The sequence below is a fragment of the Chelmon rostratus genome, chromosome 9 (genome assembly GCF_017976325.1).
Source record: "Chelmon rostratus isolate fCheRos1 chromosome 9, fCheRos1.pri, whole genome shotgun sequence".
Lineage (NCBI taxonomy): Eukaryota > Metazoa > Chordata > Actinopteri > Chaetodontiformes > Chaetodontidae > Chelmon > Chelmon rostratus.
The window spans coordinates 9,365,750-9,388,034 of record NC_055666.1 but is presented as its reverse complement, the minus strand read 5'-3'; the positions used below and the strand labels follow the sequence as shown (position 1 = coordinate 9,388,034).

Sequence of the window (22,285 nt, the reverse complement as noted above, 5' to 3'; positions counted from 1 at the left end):
TATGCTGTATTTGTGAGGGCATACAAGTAACTGCATGTGTGTGTGGGTGTGTGTGTGTGTGTGTGTGGGTGGGTGCAGCCTGAGGCTCTGTCTGCAGAGTGGCTGTGCAGAGGCCTGCTCAGAGTCAATCTAGCCATCTGCCTGCGGATAGACCAGAGAATGAAGCCGTGTTCGCTCAATTAACTCCATCACACAGCCAAGACAAACACTGTACACATACACGCTGTACAGTCTGTCAGTCACTTCTGTAGGGACCCAGGCACAGTGGACATTCACAAATGAGTACTATACAAACACATGCGACCTACGCTTAACATGCATCGCATGTAAACCTGACATGCAAATGTCTGCTGTCAGCGCAGGCATGAAGAAAATGGACTGTATGAATAACATGCTTCATGTCAGCCATTATTTACCCATCTGTGGGGCAAATCATATAGGCTGTGAGTTATTTATTCAGTATCTGTGACTCCATGACAGGTCCGTATAGATGGATTGACTGGTCATATTCAGTTCAACGAGAAGGGCCGTAGAACCAACTACACTGTCAGCGTCATGGAACTGGCCCCCTCTGGACCCAAGAAGGTAAACCCGTAGCCTGAGGCATCGATTTAAGATATTTATCCTTGCACAGGGATCCTCTTTAAAAACTGTTATCGCAAGCTAATTATTGGAATAACCCTGTGAAAGGTCTGGGCCTGTCAATTGCATTTAAGAATACTCTAAAGAGACAATTCAGGAGTAAAAAAGTTCTGCAATGACTGCAAATTAAGACACATTTATCAAGTGATTTTCTCCTCCATGCACTGATGTGAAAGAGTTCCTTTTAGCTCTGAAGTGATCACCTGTACCCGTTACTAGTAGGAATGAAATAGTAGGAAACAGACACAGAAAAAGCTCACAATAAGAAGTTAGTACCAAACTCAAATGCAAATGATGGTTAAAACTACTCTGTTCTGAATTATATATACAGTACAGCATTGCTTCAGGTAACATATTAGTCATCATGACAGATATTTTCTACAGTCATTCCCAGACATGTGGTGTTGATAAGTAGCTTTTTTTCTTAAAGTATGCAGGTAGGAGTAAAAGTAATATGTTTCCATTTTAATGAATTGATTGAAATTTCACTTTAAGCAGTGAATACATGCATACATGTTTGTGACATATCCTCATTGTCTTAGGTTGGCTATTGGAACGAAGATGAAAAGTATGTGACGACCGCCAGCTTCATGAGAGGCAGCAACGAGACTTACGGCCTGCAGAACAGAACTTACATAGTCACCACTATCTTGGTAAGCCAGTGTAAAATAGAGAGGTGGAGGGATTTGCGGGGCTGGTGAGATGGGGGAGACAGAGAAAGGTTGGGTAACATTTTTCATTTTCTTTTATGATAGAGTTGCTAAAAGTTCAGGCCCCTGAAAAAAAAATCAGCAGACATCTGATTCTATCTCCCCCCCGTCCCCCACTTCCCAACTCGATTCTGCTAACTTCTGTCTGTCTGACTCGTGCCTGCCCAGAATCAGAATCACTGTGTTGGTGCAATTCAAGTGCAGACTTTGGTCTTGAGGACACTGGCTTACTGACTGGCAGTGTTCCACTGTACATATTTCCAATACATTTAAAAGGTAGCACAAGGACAGCACAGCCTCATGTGACACAAACAAAACAAAAAAACAGTCTTGAAGTGTCTAGTAGTGCATTCATCATTATGGTCATAGTCATATGGAAGTAAATAACACTGGACACCACTAATTTCTGAACCTGTGAAGTGTCAGTGTGTCCTTCCTGTCTCTGTCCTTCCATATTCTTTATTCTTTTATATGTCACCATCAGGATATTCAGCACGTCTTGGCCACGTTATTGTGACTGTCCTGGCCTACATAACAGAGATGGACCTGCCGGACTCTGTGAAGGTTCGAGAATAGGGCAGCAAAGAATCAGTCTGTCCAGCTCACATGGCAGATCATCATGACATTTTTCTCAAAAGAAAGGACATAGCTGGTAAAACCTGCCTGACATACAGCAGACGGTAATAAAGATGGTAGTTTATCTTTGCAGGCACAAGATGTTCCCAGCGTCTGAATCTTGTTGAAAATTTAATATCAGAGAATACTGGGATGTCTGTAGATGCCTGGAGCCCAGCACTAGTTCCTTTTGTACTCCTGGTATATTTTTTCAAGTGGGAATGTCTTTTACCTCAGGGAATTGCTGCCACGATATAATTTTGCTGGACTTGTAACAGATATAACTATCCAATATATGGATGAAATGTGTAGAAAAAAAAGAAGACAAAAGAAAAGAAGAGCAAAAACTAGCTGACCAGGTCTGGCAGGGCAATGGGGGTGCAGGTTGATCTCCACTTGGAGGGTTAATGGGGTGAAGGATTTCAACTATGTACTTCCTATAAGAGGAACTCACCAGATAAAGGTTTGGTCGAAGGTATGCAGCTGAGAGACAGTGTAGAATAATTTCTTAAAAAGCACTGGCACACTCCAGTCTGTGCAATCTTTTTAAGCTTTCAGTCAGGGACCCTAGCATCAGCAAGAAACAGCTAAACACAACAATACATAGTGACATTACCAATGTGAATCATCAGGTAACACTGCAGTCATGTCATATGCTGACTGTAAATACAAGCACCCGGGTGGGAAAAACTGTGCACATCAGCGTCTTAGTTGTAATTAAGATATGGGCAATTTCTGATGGCAACTGCATTATCCACTTGGGTGAAAGAATTGTTTAAGTGGTAACAAATGGGTGCTAAAATGGTGCAATAGTGAGTGGTTCAATCTAGATAAACTCCAACATTAGAGCTAATACAATCAATTCAGGTAATTATAAAGGAGCTGTGCAGTTTATATAGTTGTTTATAACTGATTTAACTCAATAAAAGAGGGTTAGAAAAATGTCAAGCAATAAAACCGGCTAACCTAGGCTACTTCTGCCTTTATCTGGTGTGTGTACAGGGCTAGCTTTGTGAGTAACCCGTTTTGATTAATGCATTAATACTCAACATTTTCTAAGCCTTTCATTTCTGCCAGCACACAAGCTATACCAAGGGGGGACTTGGAGAGATGTAGAGTCAATCAACTAATTAGAAAAAACAGAAATTATGATTTGATTAAGAAAATATATTCACATATTGAGTCAACTGCATGTTGCGACTGCTTAAAAACAGGCAGAGAAGTTGAAACATTCAGCTAAAATGAATGGCTAAATGCATGAAATAGATTGCTTAAACTGATAAATGAACAGTTGAAATAATTACTTAATTATGGTTAATATTAGGTTAATGTAATGGAAAAATGGTTCAAATAGCTAAAAAGTAAGGAATGAATGGTAACTTCCATCACTCACAGTGGTAGGAGTACATAACAACTGATTATAACACTGACAGTTCACTTATGTGAAATTGTGTAAAAAAAAAAACAAAAAAAACTGTAACAATATCTACTTTCATATAATAGCAATATACAGGATATAGCTGTTTATGTAATAATAAAAATCATCTAGTTTAAAATGAATCAGACTGAATTCAAAAGAACACATTTACAAAACGACAGGTGGCGCTGATAAAGGGGTACTTCACAGGACTTAAAGGCACGTTAGACAAAAAAGGTTTGGAGCTTTGGGTGTACTATGTAAAACTTAATGTCTAGTCTATTGGCATCTAATTAAAAAAAAAAAAAAGTGAAAATCCTCATTTAAACCCGAAGGTTGCAGCCTCCCAAGAGTGTGGACCTAAAATAACTCTCTCTGACATAATCTCCTATCAGTGTCCCCTTTTCTTGGAAGATAAATTGGTTCTCTGTCTTGGAACCTAAGAGAAGAGATAAGGTGTGAACAGTTATTGGGCTGTGGGGTAGAAGTAGAGTTTTAACACCTTATAAGTTCTGTGCTCACTGATTCGTTGCTTGAGGGAGTGTGTTGTTTTGCCAACGTGAAGGCATCACTTTGTGCTCTCCCTGCTGTCCCAACCTGTGCATACAGACCAGGCCTGGGTTAAGTGGAGATCCGGAGGAGTGAAGCAGAACATGTTTAATGGAGCACTCGGCCTCGCTGTCTTCACCATTGTGGTTTTACACTAAAACCGGACCATGACTGGAATTTTAGGATTTATTTTACCATGCAAGGAGTTGGTTATTAATGGAATACTTGCTGTGTGCAACTATTAAAATAAGTATAGATATTTCAATAGGCTGTTAGCAAGAAGCGGTAGCTTGCATGAGCACGTTATGTAATTTTCTTGAGGTCTGTCTAAAATAAGTAAATGGTAAATCTAATCAAACATACAAATTCACATGCATTGTTTTATTTTCTGTGTTTTTGCGTGTGCTTGCTTTTGTGCTCATGTGTTTGAAATGTGTTGTCGCCCATGTGTTTGTGTGTCTGTATTATATTTAACATGGCTGAGTGACAGCGGATCTCAGTGGAGCTGTTCGAGGTCAATGAGACTGAGTCCTGGAGGACGTTCTGCATGCCATGCCATGTCTCCGTGTGCACGCCTGTGCCCGTGTCCAAGTGTGTCTATGCGCGTGTGAGGGCACACATGCATACTCACACGTGTGTGTATCTGTCTTTGTCTGTGACTGCAAGTGCAACCCTGTCGAAGCGCTGCACGCCAGACCTTTCTCACCATGTTTCCCTGGGGTGCCATCTCTCTACCAGTGGGCCTCAGGGTTCCATGTGCAACAATGATTACCTTCACCTCAACCATAAAGAGCAGGAGAGCCCAGATCACTGTAACACGCAGAGAAACCCACCCCCCATCTCCAGACCCTGTAAAATATGATGCCAGGATTTGCTCAGCTCAGCACAGCCTTAGCTAAAAGCAGGCATACATAACAGCTTGTGGGAATTGAGGCCCTCCAAGTGCTGGTGGACAATTCAGACTGAGTGGGCTGGAATTCTATAGGAAATACATTTTCGTCAAAGTAAAGCAGGAACCCAGGTGTCATGTCAGTTGTAATTTCTCAGGACACCCAATCAATGCCATAACAAGAAAAACAGCCTGGCGCTGGAGCAGAGGTCAGCAATGTCTGCTTCATCGTCTGTATGGCTCAAACAGACACACACACGCACTCACGGATCCCGCTTCATCTCAACTCTGTTGTCTTCTCAGCTTTAATAATGTTATCAGTACTCCTTTCAATGTGACAATGCTGTCATAATGATCATACTTATGAACCTTTTGTGTTTGAATTACACACCACACCTTCAAGGAACAAAGGCAAAATAATACCTCGTAATTCTATGTAATTATCTTTTCTTTTGAACCTTTCACGGCAACAGTTTAATTTTTTTTACGTTTTTACGTTTCTTTCTTTCTCAGATGTGGGCTAGGGGTAAAAAGATATGTGATGAATTGCATGGAATCGTAAAATACATCCATAACATCCCTTCCCAAATTTAAATAGTAATATAAAACTTAACTACATGCTAAACCTTTATTATCTGCCATAATGCTGTCTTTGACTTAATTAGCTTAACAAACTGTCCTGCTGTAAAAGTAATGCTACTTACATTCACAACAGCTTGTGTCAAGAAATGATGCATATCAGTGTACATTTTGCTTGCGCAGCAGTAAAATTCATAATTACTTCATCAACTGCTATAAACTTATTTTTGACACCCGATGTAACTGAAATAAAATTGATGATTGCAGAAAAAATCTGTTTATACTCATGGTTGCCCTACACCTGACAGGAGTCTCCATATGTGATGCTGAAGAAGAACCACGATCAGCTTGTGGGAAATGATAAGTACGAGGGCTACATTGTCGAGCTGGCTGCAGAGATAGCCAAACATGTGGGCTACCAGTACAAACTGAAGATTGTTTCGGATGGCAAATATGGGGCCAGAGACCCTGAAACCAAGATGTGGAACGGCATGGTGGGAGAACTGGTGTATGGGGTGAGTGGACAGAGCTAATGATTATTCCCTATTTAAAGTTGAATATATATAAACAGACATAAAGTCTAATTTAAATGCTGTGAATGCTGGTGTCTTAATATGCTAACATACACATATGTCAAAGTCAATCAGTTTGTGGGTTTTTTTGCTGCCGCCAAAAACTCACTGCATGCTATGAGAATCACTTCAAAGATGCTGCAATCAATCAATCAAAGTTTAAAAGTGACAAGTCAGGCCAGCAGCTCTGAGAGGCTGTACCTAGGTACGGTCGTACATGCTGATGTTTATCACATATAATGTTTACCATGGTCACCATCTTAGGCTGCCATGTTAGCATGCTAACATTTGCTAATTAGCATTAAACAAAAAGTGTAGCTGAGGTTGTCTGACTGTATGGCCATTCCTAGAGCCATGCAGTTAGAAAGGCTAAAATATTCTACATGTAGGGACTTTTACTTAAATTGTCCCTGTAGGTGCTTTGACTACAAACCCTGTTTTGCACAACCCTGTGCTTTTCTCAATTAACAAATCCATTGTAGATCATAAATGATGGACAGATTAACAATGCTGTGTACTTCTGTTTACATGCCTGCTTGCCTCTTTGTGCCTCCCTCAGAAAGCAGATGTGGCTGTGGCTCCTCTGACCATCACCCTGGTCCGTGAAGAAGTCATCGACTTCTCCAAGCCCTTCATGTCCCTGGGTATCTCCATTATGATCAAGAAACCCACCAAATCCAAACCAGGCGTGTTTTCATTCCTGGACCCGCTGGCTTACGAGATCTGGATGTGCATTGTGTTTGCCTACATTGGCGTCAGCGTCGTCCTGTTCCTTGTGAGTCGCTTCAGCCCCTATGAGTGGCACGCTGAGGACTACGAGGAGGGAGGTGAGCCACAGACTCCCACCCAAGCATCAGCCTCCAACGGGGTGCAGCAGGGCCAGACGCCAGCGCAGCAGAACACCAACCAGCAGAGTCCTGAGCAGACCAATGAGTTTGGCATCTTCAACTCCCTTTGGTTCTCACTGGGGGCCTTCATGCAGCAGGGCTGTGACATCTCACCACGGTAAGAAATTTGAAGCATTGCATCCACAGTGCTTTGAGTCTCTGCTTTTGTTTGTTGGTATACAAAGAGCCACTAAGCGCCACCTACGTACAATATATTTCTGTCTGCCACACCAACGCTTCAACACGCTGCGTTGCTTTCTTGTTTAACTCAGTTGGGCTTTGTTTATTGAGATTTTGTTCTTTGCCAGTCACTTGTCATACAGAGCGATGATAAAAGTTTGGTGAAGAGCAGCAGAGGGAGTTTATGATGTGGTCATGTTGCAGAGTGCTGCGTTTTCATCCTCCAGATACTTCCTGTGTCGTATAAATATGCAACGAACTATAAAAAAGTGTTGTTGGTAGCTTCTTCCAATGTTTTCAAAACTTCAAATCCAAATCTATCTATCAGTCTGTTGATCAGTCAATCTGTGGGTAAAGGTAAATACAAGACCCGCGGCAGACTGTCAGATGGATCCTGGTGTGAGTATGGAGTGGTACGTGTTGTCTCCCCTCGAGTGCTCTCATGAGCTGTGGCATGAAACCGTTCTCAAAAGGTCACCAATTAAAAATCTCATTAAGTGTCTGAAATTAGAGACACTGAGGTCGACTTTCTGAGCTTTCCAGAGGGACTAGCAGGATGAGATGAGAAGATAATGTCAGTGTTACCACTGTAAGAGCTGAACCAGCAGATACAGGTTAGGTCATGGACAGACAGAGAGCTTCTTGTCTCTTTAAACTTTGAGCTACATATACATTATGTATTGGAGCAGTGTGGTGGTGCATGTATGCATAATGCATCCTGACTGTAGTAACTATACTGTGAGGATGGAGAGGATGTTGCTGCTGCAGAATAATTGGTAGCAGGTTTGGATGAGAAACTGAAGTTGCTTATGTCAGATGTGCACCCAGACATACCATTTAAACAACTCGAGAGAAATAGTTTGACATTTTGGGAATTTTCTCTTGATGAGAGTTAGAGTAGAAGATCAATACCACTCTCATTTGGTTTGTGAAGTAAATATTTAGCTGGAGAACAAAGGCAAGACATGGTTTTTCCATTTTTTTTAAGGGATTAAAAGAAGCAGCCAAACATTATCTACAGATAATGTTGTCAAGCTATCCCTTAAAAAAAAAAGGAAAAACGACACTTTTTCTTGCTTATCTCAGTTTTAATTCACACAGGTTTTGAGATATCATCCATCCCACCACAATGGAAATAAATTAAATTTTGTCTCTGGCGCTCAAATGATTGAAGGTGATACTTAATGAATAATCAGGTGCCACATCTGTTTCCAGAAACAATGTCTGGCTATTCTGGATAATCAAATACACCGTAAAGTGATTTTCACAAGGCTCATAACCATTACTACATATCAGAGTATTTAGGACATTGCGTAATGTCACTGTTGAATTTTTTAACGTAATTTTTCAAAGTGGTGAGCACCACAAATCAAGCGCCATTCAGCTCTGTTGTCCTGGTTAATATCTCAGAGATGGCTCCCTCAAAGCTTTAGAAACCACAACTGATAGGTTAGAAAACATGTTTTACAGTTATTTGGGTGAACAAACCCCAGTGTTGTTCACAGTAAGATGATCAGAGGCCAGTGTTAGAAGACATGTTGTGCTGCAAAGCTCCCAGGTCTGAATGTGATTATTTGTTCAGAGGGGTGTTACGGAGAAATAGCAGCAGTGTTCAGTCAGCCTTCCCTGATTGAGTTGCTGAAGGTTAAAGAAATTATTGCAATGCGCGACACTCCATTTTTGTCTTCCATCTTGTGACATTTACAAAATGTATTTTCATTTTGCTGTTACCTTGTACAAATATCAGAAGGGAGGAAATCTCTGCACCTACAAGCCTGCGTGCTGCACGTAGGTGCTCAGCAGTACATGATGTAGGTACTGGATCCTTACTCCCACAGGCCTTCACCTGACATTTACCATTTTCTGCCTGGAGACTCCGCTGTGCTTCATGCAGGATGAAACCTATTGTCCCGAGTGGTCTTCTTTTACAGCCAGCAAATGCATCTGCAATAACTATTGATTTCCTTTTACGCCGTACAGAGACAGAGAGAATGTCACCGTGCATCCGCATATTGTTCGCTCCCTGTGGTGAATCTCTGAGTGCACACACTTTGTGTGTGTGTGTGTGTGTCTGGATTTAAGTGTATGTCTCCGTATGTGGGCTTGACAACACATGGGTTCAAGCATATTTGCACATTATTTGCATTTGTTGTGCTTGGGGGATGCTGTCTCCGCTGATGCAAGACCTTTCACTGATAGTTTAAGAGGACAAAACAGACTGTTCCTGTTCCCGTGCAGTTCCTTTCATGCCACCTTTCACTGCGAAGTCGTCAGTTGTAAGACATATTTTATTTCATCGTCAGTTGTAAAATCTGTAATGTCTGTAACGTCTGTTGGCCTGAACTTCCATTTGTCTGCAGGTAAGGTGTGGGTAAAATGTGGCATAGTAGCAATAAAATGGAGTTTCATTTGCCTGGTAACAAGACCAATTTTCTCTTCAAGTATTTTGGGATACATAACCCACATTGAAATGCACACAGGCATGTATTGGCGCTTTCGTATGTTCTATTTAAATTGGTTTCAGGTAGAACAGAAGATTTCCTTAGTGTCACCAGTGAGGGTGACAGCTTTAAGGGCTCATATCCTCCAAGGGCTTGAGTCAAATACCTACAATGTCCCTCCAAGGTGACTCTCACTGTCTCTTTTTGTGTCATTGCTGAAACACTGTTTGGAGTCAGCATGGCAGCATTAAAAATCCACCTTAAGTCGGTTGGCGTGTGCAGCAGTCCACGGGGTAGCGATCAGCATGGTTGATTCTGCTTGGTGTCTTGAAAACCAACACAGTGAATGTTTCACCCCACTGAATGCTGCCCTGAAGGAAACATCTTCCCCTTGAAAATTTGGGTGACCTAGTTGCTCTAGTTAGCACAGCATGTATTAACACGCAGAGGTGCATGTTGATGTATCTCCTAAAGCGTTTTGAGTTCCTCTTCTGGATTTAAAAGATGTAACAATGCTGCTTGTCTTTTGTCAGGTGCAAGCAATAATACTGGTAACATCACATAATCTGTTGTCGAGGTTTCACGTGCACCCAGTGTGCCATTTCATTTGGACTACTGGGATTTGAATGAATGAGTTTTTTATCCAGAAAGGCTTTTGTGAGAACATTTTTGTCCTCGCAAAGTGTGAGCGTGTGCTTATTTCTTCTGATTTTGAAGCTCATCTACAGCCTGTATTTATTTGCTTTCTCTTAACCAATCTCCAAGTATTTTTTTGGACTTTTTAGAATTTAGTGTCATGCTAGCTTATAGTTGTAGTATGTGGACAGTTTTCATAAAATCACTATGAAGCACCTTAAGGGAGATATATCGTCAAATCAGCATCAGTTGCCTCAGGTGCATGTTTATAAAATAGGATGCTATGCAAAACGCTTTTTTTTCTCAATATTCAAATTATTAAAGGAGCAATACATGAAAATACACTGATACATGTACAGGTCCTTCATTCAAGATTTTACCTCAGAAAATGACTATTACTATTAGCAGAAAAATGTACCTAAGTATCAGAGGTAAAAATACTCATTATGCAGAATATATTATTATCTTTTTTTAATATTATCATTGATGAATTAACGTATAAGTAGTACCTCACTGTTAGCTGGCCATGTTAGCTAAATGCTAATTTTGTGGAATACCAAAATGTTTCTGTTCTTCACTTTGACGCTAGCCAACTGATATAAATCTGGTTATGTCTCATGATAACACCACTATCATAAGAAGTGATATTATGACTTAAAACGTTTTCAAATCGTTTTCAAATAAAAATGTCACTAAAAAAGAACAGACTTTTGAAAAAGGGCACTATGAATTACAAAAGTCTTTAATGGAATAAAATTGAACCCCAATAACTATTATTATTATTAAAAATAAGAATGATATTATTCCACAAATTATTGGTTCATTCATTTATTTTACACACATTAGTCATGCCATTATTTCATATATTCTTATTTTTTTATTCTTATTTTTCAAGCAGGTGCTTGTAAACCAATCATCACTGTGCCTTTACAACTAAGAGGTGAGAACAGAATGTTCTAGAGGCGCACTCAGCTCAGTAGTAGGCAGCTCTAAGCACTCTTTATGCTTCTTCATTTAATCAGAGACAAAAAGCCAAGGAGCAACACTGACGATCCACTCTGTCCTGGATTAATCAGTAGGCGTGTTTAATTTCCCTGTCTGCCTGTATGTGTTATAGACTGATTCTATTAAAACCAAGCACTTATTGCCATTTTCTTTGTCTGCTGCCTAACAGCATCTCTGCGTCAAGGTCTGCAGGCTCCGTGTGTGCGTGGGTGCACGTGTTCACATATCATATGTGTGTGTATGTCTGTATAGCAGGCATGTATTCATACACTGATGTGATGCATTAATGTGTACAGTCAGTGTGTGTGTGTGTATTAGCCACCCTGCTCCCCCTGCTATTTATTCTCTGTGAGACCTTGTTTACTGTGCTCTTTCTAAATGTCAGCACTGTCAGTCAGGCCCTCCCATAAGCCCCCAATTCGTGCTGTTGGGTCCTCCCTGTGTTTATCTCTGCAGACAGGTGGACTCTGAGAGTGATCCTCCTTCCCTTCCCAGACTTCTCCATCCATCCATCCATCCACCCACCCACCCACCCACCCACCCATTTACTTCCTGTCGAACCACCTATTCCTTTTCCTCTTCTCTCATCTGCTCTGCTCTGCTCTCCATCCTGTACAAATCTCTCTGCATCTTTTGGTGGTTGTGTTTGATAAAGAATTTATCGTGTGTGGCATATCCGCTCTCATCTCATGGCTTCTCGTGCTCCCTGTTTCACCTGGCACACCTATCTGTGCCAAACAGCTGCACACACAAAAACACACACTGTGGGAGTGTGATTTTTTTTTCCCTTTTCACAGTGGTGACAATATGTGCTTTTGTTTGGCTTTGGTAAGTTGTACAGTAGTCGCTGCATGCAGCTGGGATCAGAATCAAAAACACTGATCACATCCACACAGATTTCAAGGCATGTTCTGAAGCCTTGAGCTTGGATTTGAAGAGTTTGTGCAATATTTAAAGAAGATGTTTTTGCAGGTGGTGCAAGGAACCTATTGTATTGCCATTTTGCATTTCCTGCATCCCAAGCTAACACAGAATAATATGTCGAGAGCATTTCTTACTGGTTTTTATTTGGCAACTTTCCTACAACATTCTAAGAAAGTTTTTGGTCATGGTAACGTTCCTAAACTGTTCTCACAACCACATGAACTAACGTTTTTTTGGGGGCAATTTTAACAACATTTCCCTGAGGTTCCCTGCTGGTAGCTTTTTTTGCCGGATTTTCAAATGTGTTTTCATATAGTTTGTTTTTTTATACGTTCAAACATATGCAAAAGTAATACTAACTACTAGTTATACTGCCAACAATGCATGGTTTAGTGTGTAGTGTGTGTACAGTATTTTACAAGTTTGGACCACCTTATATGCAGTAGTCAAGTCAAAGTCAAAGTCAAAGTCAGCTTTATTGTCAATTCTGCAGTATGTACAAGACAAACAGAGAATCGAAATTTCGTTACTCTCAACCTCTGTGACAGGACATATATTAAAAAAGAAATAAATAAAAACTGTACAATCTAAACAATGACACAGAGAATGTAATAGTCTAAATGTACATGGTAGTGCAAGAGAAAGACGTTAGCTTAAGGACTGGTGGTGGATAAAGTGTCTGTGTGTTTGTTTTCCTGAGGGGAGGAGAGGACAGTAAAGCATACTAAGGATGTTGTATTTTTTATTTCAAATTTGTCAGGCCTGTATTTCAGGAGAAAACTTGTTAATCAGACTTGCTTTAAAGGCACTTCTAATAAAGGTCTTGCCTCAGTCATTTCTTCGACAAAATATGTCAAAGAACAAAAATGTTCTTTAAATATTTTAACACTATTTCAATTTTGAATCAACTAAAATTTTGAAGTAGACAGGTGGTTAAATCAATATTGCGTCACTACATTGTTTCAATATATAATCATCTAAAATGTAGCTGCAGACTGACATTTTAGATAACAGTTGAATCAATGTTGATTCAGTGTCACTTACAGTTGGAAGTCCAACATTTGTTCAACCTCTGTCATAACCAGAGAAGGCAATTTCTGAAGAAGTTGTGGTGTGACTACTGGATGCTGAAAAGCTGAAACTAAACTGCACTGCTGGCTATAAAAATGAAATAGTATCAATAATGTGTGAAAGATGTGGAGTATTTGTTGAAATGCTGAAGCTAAACTGAACTGCCGCCTTAAAAACTTGAAAAATACCCAAAATCTCTGAAAGATGTGGAATATTTTAAGGTGTAAATTAAGTTTCTGGCTGATGGTTTCAATGAGTTCATGAAAGTTGAAAAGATTATGGATAAATGGATGAAAAACTGTAAGCTGGGAGACTTTGTAAGAAGACATAGCTGACGGCATGTGGAGACTGGGAAAAGTGGGGAAAAGGTCTAATTAGTATGAAAAAGTATATATGTAAAGTATGAATAGTTGAATCGATCCTATAAAGTCTGGAGCATTTTAAGGCTGGAATGGACTGTCCATCTGAAAGTATAAATGAGCAGATAGACTCAGAATTTTTTTTGACACTTTGGAAAATATGCTTAAATGCTTTCTTGCCAAGAGTTGGATAAGACAATCAATAACAGCAGCCAGTTAGCTTAGCATTGCATCAATACCGGAAAGAGGCGGAAAGGTCGGCGACAAAGGTGTGCGACGATGTGCATGGACTATTTTGCTGGATTTCCTGTTTTATTTTGTAGTAACTCTCCTTTATGCTTTCCCTTCTGATTTACTTCCTGTCATTGTTCAGTTTCCCGCTAGTTTTACTCATCACCTGTTCTCAATTATCCATTCCATCCTCTCAGTACTTATAGTCCTAGCTATCCACCACCTGTTTCCCAGGTTGTCTTTGTTCTCCCTGCAGACTTGCAGTCCAGACTTTGTAATTCCCAGTGTTGTTTAGCTGTGTTCTCTGTCTCTATCGCTCACTTTCTGTTTTGTCTGTCACCTCGACTTAATCAAACGCTCCCACAACCAAAAAAATGTTCCCAGAATATTTTGGAAACCAATTTTTCTAGCTGGGTTGCCTTGAATTTTCTAAACACAATTGAGGCCTTTAGGATGCTCAACTCGTGAAACTTTGCACTTGGATGTGGTGCATCAGTTCTATAGTGTCCCCTGATTACTTTTAACCTTCAGATGCATTTTTTAACCTTGAAAACTCAGGAACGTGAGAGCACACATCAGAACCTGTAAACATCACAACAATATACAGCAGAACTGGGTTCATGCATGTTTAGCGAGGTCTGTAGCGCCCCCTAATGTGTGGCAGGCCTTAGTTGGCCACAGAAGTTGCTCACATATTCACAAAATCTGGTTTGCAAATTGCTCTTATCATTTCAGGCATCCTGTGTTTCACATTGGCTTTCATTAACTTCTCCCAACCGGATGTCGTTGCCATAGTGATGCAGACAAATTGCATGTTACCCCGTAAAACAGGAAGTTGTTGCAACTTGACTGTACATTGTCCAATATGGAGCAAACTTAACATGCACGTATAGACACTGTCTGGTCTCCACTTCATATACAGCAACATTTGGTGATTTTTGAGCAGGATGGCTGTTACAAATGCATCTGATCAGCCTCAAACTTCATATTGTTATTGATGGACCACTTGTGATCACACCTATGTGACATTCATGAGTCATCGTAATAGCTTCACCTACTGATAACACAAAGCAATCATTTGATTTACATGAATTTTACATTGTGCGTCAACACTTCATACATGACAGCATCATCTTTTACTGTGAGGCAGCTGCAGGGCAAAAGGCGGTGAAATCTAGGTTTAAATGATTATTAAACATTGCAAGTGAGGAATTCAACTTGCATGGTCAGCTGATATAGTTTTTTCAATGGCCAATGCCATTATATTTTTTTTCTAATTATGAGAGAGCAGGGTGTGATACATAATGTTGATATCATGTTGTTGTCTTTTTGCATTTGATGAAATTAAAATAAAATTTAAAAAAAAACAAATTGATAATAATAACAAATGAGACACAACTCCTGACCTTAAATGAACATTGATTTAATATCAATGCTGTTGTCTACATTGCCTCTGTTTGCTTCAGTAGCTCCGCACTCTGTCTGCAGTGCACTTATTTTAAATAAACATAAATTTGTCAGCTGAATAAATGTCCACAGGTAATTAACAAACTAAATTTTGTGAACAAAAACCTTATGAATGAAAGCAAAATAAGGTTTTAGTGCACTCAACAACATTTGTCAGCAGATAGCAGAATATCCTTGTTCCTGCAAGAAACCAAAAATCTGTAAACTTACAAAAATTGATTAAATATGTTTTGTGCACACAGTAGCAACCAGCAGCATCTCTTTGTTTTTGGTGCCAATTAACATTTATTTAAACTTAATGTATTATCACTTGAATACAGCAAAAATATATGAAAATAAAAAATGTGCATTGTCTCTGACTTGTGAGAACAGGCATCAGCCAATGCAAAATGCCAGACATCCGCCCGATTAATTGGCTGACCGGCAAAGGGGAGCTAATCAGAAAACCGGCTCCTGGCTTTTAGCTGAAAGTCAAGTATGAAAGTACGGTAACAGCAGCAGCATATACATTCGGCAGTGCCTGTATCAGTCTTGACCTTGTGGATTTGAACTTGTCTCTCTCTGAAAGTAGAAGGGTGTGGGTTTGTGATGTTCCTCCGGTGAATGTGTCTTGAGATTTTTATGTGTGTCTGATGTCTCTGTGTAGGTGTGCTTCAGTGTATGTGTGTGTGTGTGTGTCTGATGGCCCCACGGAGTTGTCTCCTCTCCTCAGCGGTTGTGTTGCTCCTGTTACATGATTGTAGCCTGAAATAAATCAGCTCTGCCACTCACACTCTGCCCGCCACAACAGCAATTTCTCAGCCTGGCGGTCAGAATCATTCAATAATGGATGGAGTGTGAGGTGTATTATGGTAACCCGCGGAGGGTCAGTATTTCTCAAACTGAGTTTTTTGTCAAGGTGATGCTTGTTTTCCCCTCCAATGCTGTAAACAAGAGAGGGCAAAATGCAGGCCTGTCACACTTTTGGATTTTTCCACGTTTTGAAGTGGTATGTTGGACCCCAGCATAATCTGCAAATGTTTGCATGTCCAGCTAACTACCTTAACTTTAGCATTAAGTCAGTATGTTTTAGTTTGGGGTTACAGGTTATGTTACAAAATAATAAATAAGGGCCAGTCCTTATAATTAGCCCATCCACTGTGTAGTATTTCTCATATGTGTTCTGCAAGAATTTCGGGTGATGTTAGTTGCTCTGTCTACCTTTTTAATGGATTTGGGGAAGTTTACACTCCAGCTCAGCCAAAGTCACTACTGCATTATTTTTCCCAAACACGTCATTGTTAGTGAATGGTCAATGAGCAGGCAAAGATACAGAATGAAACTGTTCCTTAAAGGACCCTACCAGTGGTAGTATGCACATATACTTTGCATGCTACAGTACTGCTGACCATTTTCCAAAATAAACTTGTTATTAAAAAAACACTTTTTTTTTTTTTTTGTGAAGTTGGCTTCTGGTAATACTATTCTGAACAGAGGCTGTTTCAAAAACTTTGATATTTTAGATGTTGGCGTGTCCTTGAACACCATGTAGAGCTTGCAAAACGGTCCCTGTTTGCAACTGCATTAGCCCTGGGTGATAATGGAACTACGACAAATAAAGACAGACAACAAAATTCAGTTCACTGTTTGAGAGTATCTACCTCAGCTAAGTTTGCAGTTCTCTTCAGCTTGATATTCATGGTGTACTCAGTGGGAATGGAAACCAGTGGCAGTCTGAAGAGTATCAAATCTAAAAAAAACATTGACTTGATACAGTCAAGCGTACGCAATACGCAGCTAAAATATGCAAAAACACGCGTGCAGTGCCATTGCTGGTACTATTTTATCTCTTATCTGTGCAAAATGCTCCCATGCCTGTGTCTGTAACGCAGCCAATCCCTGCACTACTTCAGAAGATCATAAGTGTAATGTCTGGTATGTTGTATGATCTAGTGTTGTCTAGTGGTTGTTCCGTTACTAATCAAGCCGTTAGGGACGACAGTGTATTTGCGATCAAGGGAATTATTGATCTTGCAAAGGGATCAATTACGTATCACTTTGCATTATTGTTGTCATTATTATCATTAACAACAAGAAATTAAATTGTGTTACACACCACTGAGTTACATAATTGTTGTGTTAGTGAGTTACTGTCAAAGCAGTCGGGGAAGACTTGGTAGGGAGGAATAATTTATTCATAAAGAGACGGTTCAGTTTAGTTCACGGCATTGCTTATGTTTTATTTATCTGGAAATTGCATGAAAGCAACTTTTGATCATACATGCACGCTCACTCGCAGAAGCCAGTGTGACACACACGCCCCTGGAGGATCTCACTGGGGTATCACACTTTGTACACAGGCAAAGACACCATCCCCTCAGAGCCGTATACTCTGTCAAATCTGCATATAAAACACAGTCACACAGAGGCACACATATGTTTCCAGCAGCAGAGAGGGGGTTTGCTGTAATCAAGCTGTGACAGCATGTGAATGTCTTTCCAGCAACTATGAATTATACACCAGACCTTAGGCCACATGGGAAATCTACCTGGACCAAAGTAAACATTGCCAATAGTTTGACTAGAACGATGTCCAGGGTGAAAAACTAAATTGAATTGATGCTTAGAGGCTGATCAGCCAGCCCTGTGGGTGCTAGCCTGTATGCTAAAAGAAGCCCTAATGAGAGCTTTCACTCTGTAATGGCAATTCTATCCCACTATAGGGGTGGTTGCCCTTATAGAGAGGAAGATAGAAAGAGGGAGAGGAGGAGGAGTGAGATGACTAAAGTCTCTCTCAGCTCAGCTGTACTGTTTGGAGTGCAGAATGTGCTACCATGGCAACCGTAAAGAGACACAGATTTTCCTGTCAGAGCAATGCAGCTTCACATCACAAGTGTCTCTGGTCTATGAAACTGCATGTGAGTGCACATGCATGTCGTCTCTTTGTGTTATCATACAGCCAGAATTAATGCACCATAAGTCTGTTTGTATCTGTGTTGGTGCTATTGATTTTTAGAGAACAGTTTTGATGTATCTGTGTTTGGACTCCAGTTTTCTAGCTGGTGTGACTAAGAGGCTGTGCGTATGTGTGTGGGCGCGTAGCGAGCGCTCTCACAGCTCGCCAGCACTGACTTATCTCAGGTTACACGAGGCAAAGACAGCATCCGTGATATCATTCACCGAAACCCGTGTACAGCCACACATACAATGACTACGGCCACGTCTCAGTCACATCAGTCTCGGAACGACTGGGAGCTTAATTGTCATGTTTTCATGCGGCGTCACTGAAACAAGCCATAAGTTGCAAAGCAGCCACTTAATAAAGCTGCTTCTTAATGAAGCAAACACGCATTAAACATTTTCACAGCATTTTGAATCATGATGCTTTTTGTCAGATTTTCCATCGCGTACATGAATGAGTGTAATAACCAGCATTTGGTGTGGTTGCTGCAGGCTGGTAACAACATTATCATAATGTTCTCTTTTTAATTCAATGGCATGTTAATACTGACCTTTAGAGGCAGAGAGACGGGGGAGAGAGATACTTTAATAAATCATTATTTCTTGCTCCCCGCGTTAAGCTTGCATGTTATTTTGGCCTTGAAGATGAAAGTGCTCTGGAAATATACAATCTAACAATTGTGAGCCTATCGAAACAAAAGCCTAAGCAACCAAGCAAACAAAATCAGAAGTAAACCCACCACTTTGCAACAATATTGGCCATAACACATTCTCATCCCCCAGAGCCTCATTTAGCAATATCGAGTCAGAGAGAGACAAAATGAAGTGGTGGAAAGCTACAAACACACTATAAGCGTCAGATAAGTGCAGTGTCAAAAAGTGTTGCTTTCCTCGGCCAGGTGCGCACTAAAAGCTTTGTGTGTTGCATATCAAACCAATTTGGCGTGTCTGCTGCGAGCTTTGTTCAGTTTGTTGAAGCCACAGCGGAGGACCAAAAGTACCCTTTTGCGTGTGGTTTCAGGAACCACGCTGACCTATATGGCAGCTGAATTACATAAAAAGGTAATCACGTTCATGAATTCTTTATTCTGGTTAATTATCCTGACATGACCACACCATTATGCATGTTTTTAACAGGCGGTTTTTCGCTGAGGAGGCTGTAGGGAATCGACAGCTTAATAAAACTTTTATCAACTCGTAACATTTAGCTAAGGCATAGCTGAGGAAACAGTAATTAACAGAAGCCCAGTGATATAAGCTGTTAGACCGGTAGAACACAGCTGAGATGTATGGGCAAAATAACAGTACGGTAATTAAGGTTTTGTTGATACACATGAGCGCTGAATAAATTATGAAACATTTCTGCTGTAGTTTCATCCAAACATGATGACGCAGCAGCAGCACATTATATTAGATCATTCAAAGGTCTGCCTCAATCATCACAGCCATGTCATTATGTTTTAGAGAAATACCAGCAATATGGGATGAAGATATTTACTTTGACTTGTAGTTTTTTGGCTGAGCCTCCAGAGAAGGTCTTTCTGTGAGGGCACACACACACACACACACACACACACACACACACACTTTTTTCCCCTTCATAGCTGTGTGATCATTTTCAGATCTAGTGAGCTGTGGTTGCTCAGGATGTTTCCTGCTGTTCCTTGTAACAGTGGCCACTTTGTCAGCACATGCTGAATAACATACAAGACTGTGTTATTACACTGAGAGTATACACATATGCACGTGTGTGCACCTCTCTGTGTGCTGTGTCTGGAGGTCTCCCTGCTTCTATGCATGCCTGTGTGCTTGCAGGCGCCACTTTGCCAGCCTCTGCCACTCGCATGTTGTCTTTTGTACTGACTTGCACAAAACAAGTCTTGTTCTTCTGGACGTATCGGGAGTGGCTGTGCCCAGTCATAAAGAACGTACAGCTGTCTCGCTCATTTTTAAGAGGCAAAAAAAGCAGTGTAGCAGAAAACTCCTTCTCCATCCCTGATTTGTCTTAGAATCACACCATAATTAGAGACCATTTTCTTTCTCATTTAAACCTCTGTAATTCCTAATCCATTGTAATGTGGCCATTACTGGCTCATTTTTTACACTTGCTAAAGTCATTAGTCATTGCTAATTACCATATCGAATAGAGGAGGCCAGCTAGGGGAATTCTAATGAGAGTTTAGTGCTACAGCAGATTCTCAGGGAGCTGTGGGTGGAGATCATATAGCAAAGGATGTAGATGTGGAGCTGACAGAGATGAGAGAGAGAGGGAGGGAGATGGTCCAATTCATTTTGCTGTCCGTCGTAACTACCCGCCAAACACGCACACCTGAAGGAGTGTTCGTCTCTGTTATGTGTGAGAACACAAGCGTGCACTGCTTAGAACGGTTGCATACCACAGTACATGCAGTGAACAATGTTGTGCACTTTTTGCTGAGGTTGAGTCTTTACCGTTTTGGTTCAGTCTTTCGGCTCTCATCAACCCTGTTTCCAGATGCAGAAGTGGCTGTTTTCTGTCACGGTGCTTGTTTCGATGAGTCACTGCTGGATACGCCTCCTCATCTCACGCATGTTACTCAGAGAACCAGGGTCACACAAGTAACCAAAAGCTTTCAGCAAAACAGCTCTGATAAACCCACGGTGCGCTGCCTGCCCTGCACCAAACAGCTGACAGACAACGTTAGCGATTAGCCGGTGAACATAGTGTAGCATTTAGCAGCTATTTCCCTCAGGAGGGAGGAGGAGGAAATAACACAGCCAGAGGGGGAGTGAAACTTACATTCAGGGTGGCTCCATTGCTTCGTATTTGCTTGATATGTAAATAAGCAGCTGCTTGCTAACTCTTGCACCATATCGGCTTCATGATGTGATGATCTGTCAGTGTTGCTTGTTTCTCTGCCTCTAAATGGCCAAAAAGTGAATGAATGCAGGTCTTGATCTCCATCTTTCCTACTACCAAAGATCGACACTTTGGCAGATTGTCACTGTTTGAGTTCCATGTCTTAAATATGTAGTTATTTCAAACGTGTAAGACATAGAAGCTAAACCTAAATTGTTCAGTAAGGGATTTGGAAGCGCTCACATTTGATAAGCAGATTTGCGACTGGATTCAAATTGGAGAAAATGCTATCAAGCCCAATCCCGACCATAAACTTCTTTTTCATAATCCATTAAACAACAGATGCTCTAACATTACTATTCCTTTTCTTCGTAATGCAATGGAAGAGGCAGAGTGAATAATTGATTAATCATTGCCTTAACAAGACTACGAAATTACACTGCTACTTGGAAGATTTCCCTCACTGTAATAAGACAGCTTAGTTAATGTTTTACCGAGGCACCGAGCTTGGCTGCTGTGCAATAATGTATGAGGAGCGGAAAGGAGGCTCAAAGGAAGCAAGTTCAAAAGGAAACAAACAGAGACAAACAGGTCTGTGTTTGCCAGTCGCTCTGCTCAACTAGGGAGGAGGACTGCTGTAGGAGAACCAACACACACCCACACACCCGTACAAACATCTCTCTCTCACACACACACACACACACACACACACACACACACACACAGCAAACGGTGACCCGGTTGTTCTCCTGACAAACTCACAAACACAGAGATTGTCCTCGGGAAGGAAAAGTATGCAAGTTTGTATCTGTGTGTGTGTGTGTGTGTGTGTGTGTGTGGATGCATACTTGAATGTGTCAGTGTCAGTGCCAAGGTATAGGCCATTGTTGTCTTGGCCCCAAAACAAGCCACTGTCAGCCCCCTGCCCCCAGCACACGAGGAGACAGGCAGGGAGCACAGCGGAGACGTGGGCTGGATGGAAGGGAAAGGAAAAAGAAAGAAGAGGCCGAGAAGAGAGAGCGAGGGACAGGAAAAAAAGGGCGAATGAAGGAGAGGGATTAGACAGCTGTTTACTGCCATCTCTGGAGGCTAGCAGCAGTCAAAGCTAAGGAGTTTGTCAGCCTCTGGTGGTACTATCCAGTTTACTTTACATCTCTGCCATTTCTGCCTCTCACTCTGCCTTTCGCCCTCTCTCCCTCGCATTGTTGTTTCACCCAATCTTACGCAGGTTCTTTGTTTGTCACATCGTTCCCATTTTTATGGTAAGCAAGACGACTGAGAAGTAATTACGAGGCAATTTAAACGTTATAGTTATCGCAGAGCTAACAATTA

The 22,285-nt window shown here is 41.0% G+C and overlaps 1 protein-coding gene across 5 annotated transcripts in view; it reads left to right on the top strand.

Annotated features, from left to right (window-relative positions):
* Nucleotides 1–22,285, top strand: part of gria1a (glutamate receptor, ionotropic, AMPA 1a) — a 49,913-nt gene that overhangs the window by 11,918 nt on the left and 15,710 nt on the right. For 4 of the 5 annotated variants that reach the window (XM_041944394.1, XM_041944392.1, XM_041944389.1 and 1 more), the window contains 5 exons: nt 481–585; nt 1,185–1,295; nt 5,710–5,916; nt 6,533–6,800; nt 6,864–6,978. In XM_041944394.1, coding sequence (XP_041800328.1) covers nt 481–585; nt 1,185–1,295; nt 5,710–5,916; nt 6,533–6,800; nt 6,864–6,978 — 806 coding nt within the window. Of the gene's footprint in view, nt 1–480; nt 586–1,184; nt 1,296–5,709; nt 5,917–6,532; nt 6,824–6,863; nt 6,979–22,285 lie in introns of all 5 variants that reach the window. The other variant, XM_041944390.1, reaches the window with a different exon arrangement.